At 42.8% G+C, this 7814-nt stretch overlaps 1 protein-coding gene across 2 annotated transcripts in view; it reads right to left on the reverse strand.

Moving 5' to 3' along the window:
- The window catches only part of TDRP (testis development related protein), a 242268-nt gene extending 240637 nt beyond the window's left edge, over positions 1-1631 (reverse strand). For both annotated transcript variants that reach the window (XM_063916655.1, XM_063916654.1), the window contains exon 1: positions 1582-1631. In XM_063916655.1, the coding sequence (XP_063772725.1) occupies positions 1582-1618 (37 nt within the window). In that variant the 5' untranslated portion in view covers positions 1619-1631. The remainder of the gene's footprint in view (positions 1-1581) is intronic.
- Between the last annotated feature and the right edge of the window lie 6183 nt (positions 1632-7814).

The raw sequence follows: 7814 nt of genomic DNA on the forward strand, positions 1-7814 counted from the left end.
TGGGAAGTTGGCCGACTGTAGTTCGAACTTGATTTCGCACTGGTTAAGAAACCCGCGTCATTGTTTTGGATTCCCATCGAACTTACTGGGAGATGGCAAATGCAACCGTGGAAGTGGTACTGGTACAGGAGGAAGCGGGACCGGAGGTGCTAATGTGGGAGCAGCTGTAGATATTTGAGGGGCCGTCATGGCAACACAGAGAGAATCGAGACGTTCAGACATATTCTTCATGAACTGCACAATTTGGGCTTGTGTGGCCTCCTGCTTACGTAAGCGAGACCAGATATCTGCAGTTGAATCACCTCCTGAGGCCTGACCCCCCGACGAATCCATTGGGCCAGTGCTTACTGTCCCGTCTAGCAAGGTTTGAGGATCCGGCAGCTGAGACTTGCCCAAGGAGGTAGTTGTCTGTGGATGAACAAGACGAGGGGTTTGGATATAGTTCCTTCTCATGGGACAAGGGGCAATGAAGAATGTAGGTGGGGCTAAGAGTCAGTGGGTTGTAGTTCTTGTGGACAGGACTCAGGTAGAGAACTGTGGCTGGTGAACGATGATTTAAAAACGTAGTTGTAGACAAAGACCTGCGGGTTGTGGCTTGAAAGACGAGGTTGTAAATAATGAACTGCGGAACTGTGAATGGTGGTTAAAGACGTGGCTGGAGACGAAGAACTGTGGACTGTGATTTGAAAGACGAGGCTGTAGATAATTAACTGCGGAACTGTGAATGGTGGTTAAAGACGTGGCTGGAGACAAAGATTTGCTGACTGTAGCTTGAAAGACGAGGCATGAGACCCGGGGCCAACCGTGCCCAAAGGGTCTTACTGGACCGGGTTTTCCAGGAGCGCTTCCACAGGCAGCAGCAGGTTAGGAACGGCAGGGCTTCAGCAGCAACTGAGAGCAGGGTCAGGGGTAACCAGAATATGGAAAGAATCCTGGGAGCACAGGCTAAAGCACCTACAACAGGGTTGTAACTTGAAGCACTGGCGTCCCTGTCCTAAACCAGCCCCCTTTTATAGGGAGAACTTCCCCTGGATTGGCTGGAAGAAACAGGAAATAGGAACTATGCCTCAAACTTGGTCTCCAACATGGCGGCGCTCAGAAATGCATACCTTTCTGCACAACCACACAGCTCACTGCCCCTGGTCTCCTAGCAACGGCTCAGCAAGAGCGACCCGCTGCCGCGGTGTCCCGCCGCCACGAGCGGACCCCCTCACCGCCGCTACTGCTGCCCTCGGACCCGGCACAGCAGCCCACCTCTGCCGCTGCCCGCACGCCACCTGAGAAGCCAGCCCCCTCGGCCCCAGCATACCGGTGAGACTCCGAACGCTGACATTTACCACATATTCCATGTCACTAACAATAGCTTTTACTTTTTGTAAGTTCCCAAATTCTTTGAAATCGTTTTCTACTTAAAGGCGGGAGTGTATTCTGATATTGCCTCCCAGAGCAAAACTATCACAAGCAAACCCATACTTATCCTCTCCTTACATACAGAATATTCTTTAGGGACAGGTAATCACAGAAAATGAAAACAACTGAAGCTCCAAGTACTCTTTGAAAAGTAATAAAAAAACAACTTACCTTTAGAGTGCAAACTTTTAGGAACATGGCGATCCATAATAGTTTGAAAGCTAAAAGAAATGTAAATGGAATTAAAAAATTGAATACAAAACTACACCTATTCTAGCAGAGACAGATAAATAGCAGTCAGCAGAATATACGTTCAAACGCAAGAAAACACCTGTCATTGTAAGCAAATGAAACGTTTCTGGAATGATTAGACTGCGCCCTTCCTGCAGAAAAATTATTCCACATAGATGATAAAGCAAAATACCACCAACATGTGACGATGGCTTTTCTATAAAGACACATGACACATGTATGAAGGATATGGGAGTACCACCATTTGCTCAGGAAAAATGTACCTTCGCCCTCTATGAGGAGTTTAATACTTGATACCTTTATAATCCTAGAGTAATTAGTGTGGACCACTAGTGGGTACTACACTAAAAAAGGAGCTTAGTGTGTGGCGCACTCTTTTGAAATGATTATTAGTAAGTAAAATATAACTTTTATTTCGACATTTAAAATAAATCTCTATATCCAGGCGTGTGGGTATATTTAATAGCCTGAGAGTGAAACCTTTGTAAAGTCATTGCCCCAAATTCAAAATATTTGGATAATGGTTGATTTACCAGTATAGTGGGGGCAAAAGAAATTATATGTTGTCAAGCTAAGTGATATGTTATTGAGAATTTATTGTGCTGTAATGGCTATCCATATCGCCTATTAGCAAGACTTAATTAGTCTCAAGTCTCAGACGTGAGTCTGACATTGACTGCTCTTTAAGAAGAATAAATAGCTGTTTGCATAGAGAAGCTTTCTGTGCTCAAAGGTTACAATAGTTGATACCAATCACAGAGATAAGTTTCATAATTACCTCAAAGAGAACCCCTGCGTAGATCTCCCAGGTTACTCCTCATCCTTGTGGATTCATACCAGGGTAGTATAAATATGAATTGTAACATGTGTACACTCTGTCTGCCAGTCTATTGTCCAGACTGCAGTGGTCGTACATATGTAATTTGATAAATTATTTTGTATCCATAACGGTGAGATACAATTGTGGCCAAAAGGAGCAATTTATGCAAAAGAGCAGATAATAGATACACTGTCTCAAAACTTTCGTAGAGAGTACTGTTGATCATATACAGGGACACTATAACAGAATTGTAAATAGTATAGGTAAGTAGTCCCTGTTCTCTCAAAGAGAAAGCATGGACAGGTCTGCGGGGTATGCATCCAACTGATCACTAAAAGCATTCAATGATTCTTTCCATAGTAATACAATTTCAGATTTACACGAGAAGGTATGCGTCACAATCAGAGAGCACATACTTCAGTAGTGATCATATCAAATGGTTAGAATAAATGGATAAAAAAGACCTCATCCTACCGGGCGCACATAATAGAAAACCTGCACAAGAAGATATAGTGGCACTCCAATATGTAGATGCCAATAATTTGATCTCTATTTGATTGGATCAATTCTGTAACACAAATTCTTAAGCTGTCTCTAGTATTGAGACTGTTCCAATATGCAGATGCCAATAATTTGATCTCTATTTTGATTGGATCAATTCTGTAACACAAATTCTTAAGCTGTCTCTAGTATTGAGACTGTTCCTCCAATATGCAGATGCCAATAATTTGATCTCTGTTTTGATTGGATCAATTCTGTAACACAAATTCTTAAGCTGTCTCTAGTATTGAGACTGTTCCATGGTTAATACCCAATTCTGTGACACAAGTACTTAAGCTGTCTCTAGTTTTGAGACTGTTCCATGGTTAATACCGAACACACCGGAGTTCTTTTAAGACACATAACCTGTCAAATATACCTTTATCTCTTTGCTACAGAAAAACTTGGTAATTTTTCACAGATTAATATAATATGTAGTGGTACTTAGTGTCAATTATAACAGCTGTTGAAATGTGCTGATATTATCAAATCATGTGAAAGGATTTCTTAATTATTTCCAGATATTGTAGCTGAGAGATAAAGAGTCCCAGGTGTATAGTGACGGTTTCCCTTTCTACTGTTGTCCCATGTGCCGAGGTTAATACCTGGGCAGTGAATGGAGACAATGAGAGCGGGGAAAGGCCGTCCACCTGGAGACAGAAAGGACAGAGCAGTGCGAGCCGCTTCTGCTGTCCACGCTCTACATCCCCCCTCCCCTGTTGTGAAAACACATTGCAGGGGGGGCCCGTAGATGTCTAGCCGTGGATGAGAGGGCGGATCTGAGTGCCTGGTAGGTTCTGTATCTGTCGTGTCACTAAGCAGGGTCAGATCTCCGTCAATTAGCGGGTAGCCGCTCGCGGGAGCCGGACGCCGGGTCGGGTATAATTCCCGCACTCCATAAGCTCTACATGCTCTGTCCTTTCTGTCTCCAGGTGGATGGCCTTTCCCCGCTCTCATTGTCTCCATTCACTGCCCAGGTATTAACCTCGGCACATGGGACAACAGTAGAAAGGGAAACGGTCACTATACACCTGGGACTCTTTATCTCTCAGCTATTATATCTGGAAATAATTAAGAAATCCTTTCACATGATTTGATAATATCAGCACATTTCAACAGCTGTTATAATTGACACTAAGTACCACTACATATTATATTAATCTGTGAAAAATTACCAAGTTTTTCTGTAGCAAAGAGATAAAGGTATATTTGACAGGTTATGTGTCTTAAAAGAACTCCGGTGTGTTCGGTATTAACCATGGAACAGTCTCAAAACTAGAGACAGCTTAAGTACTTGTGTCACAGAATTGGGTATTAACCATGGAACAGTCTCAATACTAGAGACAGTTTAAGAATTTGTGTTACAGAATTAATCCAATCAAAATAGAGATCAAATTATTGGCATCTGCATATTGGAAGAACAGTCTCAATACTAGAGACAGCTTAAGAATTTGTGTTACAGAATTGATCCAATCAAATAGAGATCAAATTATTGGCATCTACATATTGGAGTGCCACTATATCTTCTTGCGCAGGTTTTCTATTATGTGCGCCCGGTGGGATGAGGTCTTTTTTATCCATTTATTCTAACCATTTGATATGATCACTACTGAAGTATGTGCTCTCTGATTGTGACGCATACCTTCCCATGTAAATCTGAAATTGTATTACTATGGCAAGAATCATTGAATGCTTTTAGTGATCAGTTGGATGCATACCCCGCAGACCTGTCCATGCTTTCTCTTTGAGAGAACAGGGACTACTTACCTATACTATTTACAATTCTGTTATAGTGTCCCTGTATATGATCAACAGTACTCTCTACGAAAGTTTTGAGACAGTGTATCTATTATCTGCTCTTTTGCATAAATTGCTCCTTTTGGCCACAATTGTATCTCACCGTTATGGATACAAAATAATTTATCAAATTACATATGTACGACCACTGCAGTCTGGACAATAGACTGGCAGACAGAGTGTACACATGTTACAATTCATATTTATACTACCCTGGTATGAATCCACAAGGATGAGGAGTAACCTGGGAGATCTACGCAGGGGTTCTCTTTGAGGTAATTATGAAACTTACCTCTGTGATTGGTATCAACTATTGTAACCTTTGAGCACAGAAAGCTTCTCTATGCAAACAGCTATTTATTCTTCTTAAAGAGCAGTCAATGTCAGACTCACGTCTGAGACTTGAGACTAATTAAGTCTTGCTAATAGGCGATATGGATAGCCATTACAGCACAATAAATTCTCAATAACATATCACTTAGCTTGACAACATATAATTTCTTTTGCCCCCACTATACTGGTAAATCAACCATTATCCAAATATTTTGAATTTGGGGCAATGACTTTACAAAGGTTTCACTCTCAGGCTATTAAATATACCCACACGCCTGGATATAGAGATTTATTTTAAATGTCGAAATAAAAGTTATATTTTACTTACTAATAATCATTTCAAAAGAGTGCGCCACACACTAAGCTCCTTTTTTAGTGTAGTACCCACTAGTGGTCCACACTAATTACTCTAGAAATATATACTGCAACTCCAGCTTAGTGGCGCACCTCCAACCCAACATAATTTTTGGCTTTTCACAAAAGAAAGGCCAATTGATTTCTCTCACTGGTTGGTTCTTCTATAATTATACTGATAATTTTGTTGATTACCTGTGCACTGCCCTCTAGACTTTATTGTCTTCCCCTAGAAAATAACCTTTATAATCCTCTCTTGTTCCCCAGCTCCACAGACTAATAGGAAGCTGACAGTATTCCAAAACTCAGATTAAGGGGTCTATTCATGAAGCAGTGAAAAGTGTGGAGAAGTGAGCCAGTGGAGAAGTTGCCCATAGCAACCAATCAGCATTGAAGTAACATTTATAATTTGCATATTATACAATTGTATGGAGCAGCTGATTGGTTGCCATGGGCAACGTCTCCACAGGCTCACTTCTCCACGCTTTTCATTGCTTCATGAAAAGACCCCTACTGTATTGTTAAGTTTGCTTAACCTTCAGGAAAAACCAACACCTTATTGCAAAGTGGTACGGGCCGCTGCGGCCGCTAAGTATGCGCTAAACCTTTATTAATATGTATGCATGTTTTGCGTAAGCACGCCGACATGCAGTGAGCACAATGTAGCTACACGTGTGGCTGAATACAGCATAAACCCTTAACAGAAATGGAATGCGACACCAGTAGTTATATGTTATGCTGTGGTCCAAAGCATCAACAAATATTTACTTAAAAGGGGTATACACAGAGTATACAACACTATCATAGAGAAGAAGCTACAACCAATGGATACATACGTTTGTTCGCCTGCGCCACCCGGATCCGGTCCTCAGTCAATCTGGCAAGACGACCTTCAGAGAATTAGACTGAGGCCGGCCAGGAGGTTTGGCTTTTATACAATAGTCCAAAGCATGAAACAAAGGAAACTGTAAGCTCTTCATCCATAGGTCAAGGGGCAGGTCATTTACAGTATGTGAGGGGTCATAGGTCGGTTTGAACAGGTGGGCGATGCTTGGTCTAGGTGTACTTGCAGGTGTCAACCACTGGGTTCCCACCGAATATCAGGAGTACAGTACACACAGTGAGATATGAATATTGTATTCCTGTGCATAACTATGCGCAGGAGCATGCGATTATCTGCAAACTGCGATCGGAATATTGCCCTTGAATTACTGTTCATGTGGATACCAAACACTATGTTCTGACCTATTTCTGTCCCCTCACATCCTGCAAAGCTGAATACCTCCGTTTCTATTAATTCCAAGTAAGTGTAGGTTGCTGGTGTGGTGCGTGTGGATTATGTGTAAATAATGCACTATGTGTATAAAATATAGAATATGTCTTTGTGGCATTTCTATGCGTATGCTACCGTATTTACTCATGCCATGCGCTAATATGCAAGGCCCGCAAGCCAATATACGCTGCGTGCGAGTATGCGCACACACGGCAGAACACGTGCACGCACAGAGACCACTCTGTGTGGTGTTTGCACGTGATGCATGTGGGTATAATAATTTCGACTTCGACAATATATCTTATTCAGTGACATTCTGACAGACTTCTTTCTGCTCACCTGTCATCAGCGAACAACAGCGGGACCATCTAAGTGGTATCCGGTCAAATGGTCAACAGTAACCATATTGTCGTTCATTATGTTAACACCACAAAGTCGATATTAGAATGTCATAGTGGTTCAAACTGCCGACAGGCACCAAGTCGACATCCTCAAACTATCGGCAGGTTCACAATGTGCCATCTGAAATGTTGCCATGTCAAATGTCATCAGTTTCAGAATGTTGATAGTTAGCATTAGGTGTTGCGGGGAGACAGAAGCAGCACTGGAGCTGGTGACACCGATGCTTACTTTATAACCCCCTGCGCATGCCTGAAAAGGTGGTGTGGCCTTTCATAAAATGGCGTGACCTTCTGGGAATTCACGATTGGATCACTCCGGGGACATGACCAGCATTCCCAGAGATGCTGGGCTGCTGCCGCAGACTAGTGCCTGTATTGCTGGCTCCTCCTCTGTGGCTGTGGTTTGAGGTTAGCCTTAAGGTGGGTACACACTGCCCGATATATCGGCCGTTCTCATGAATGGCTGATATATCGCGGGTCCATCGGCCAGTGTGTACGGGTGATATGTCTGTGAACCCCGTCGTTCACAGACATATCGCGTCGGCCCCGCAGCACAGCCGATGGACAATATATCTACTGCTGCGGCAGGCGGCGGTGATTGGCAGCTGAACTGGGCGGGTGTGTGTACACGCCT

Source organism: Pseudophryne corroboree, chromosome 4, assembly GCF_028390025.1.
Source record: "Pseudophryne corroboree isolate aPseCor3 chromosome 4, aPseCor3.hap2, whole genome shotgun sequence".
Lineage (NCBI taxonomy): Eukaryota > Metazoa > Chordata > Amphibia > Anura > Myobatrachidae > Pseudophryne > Pseudophryne corroboree.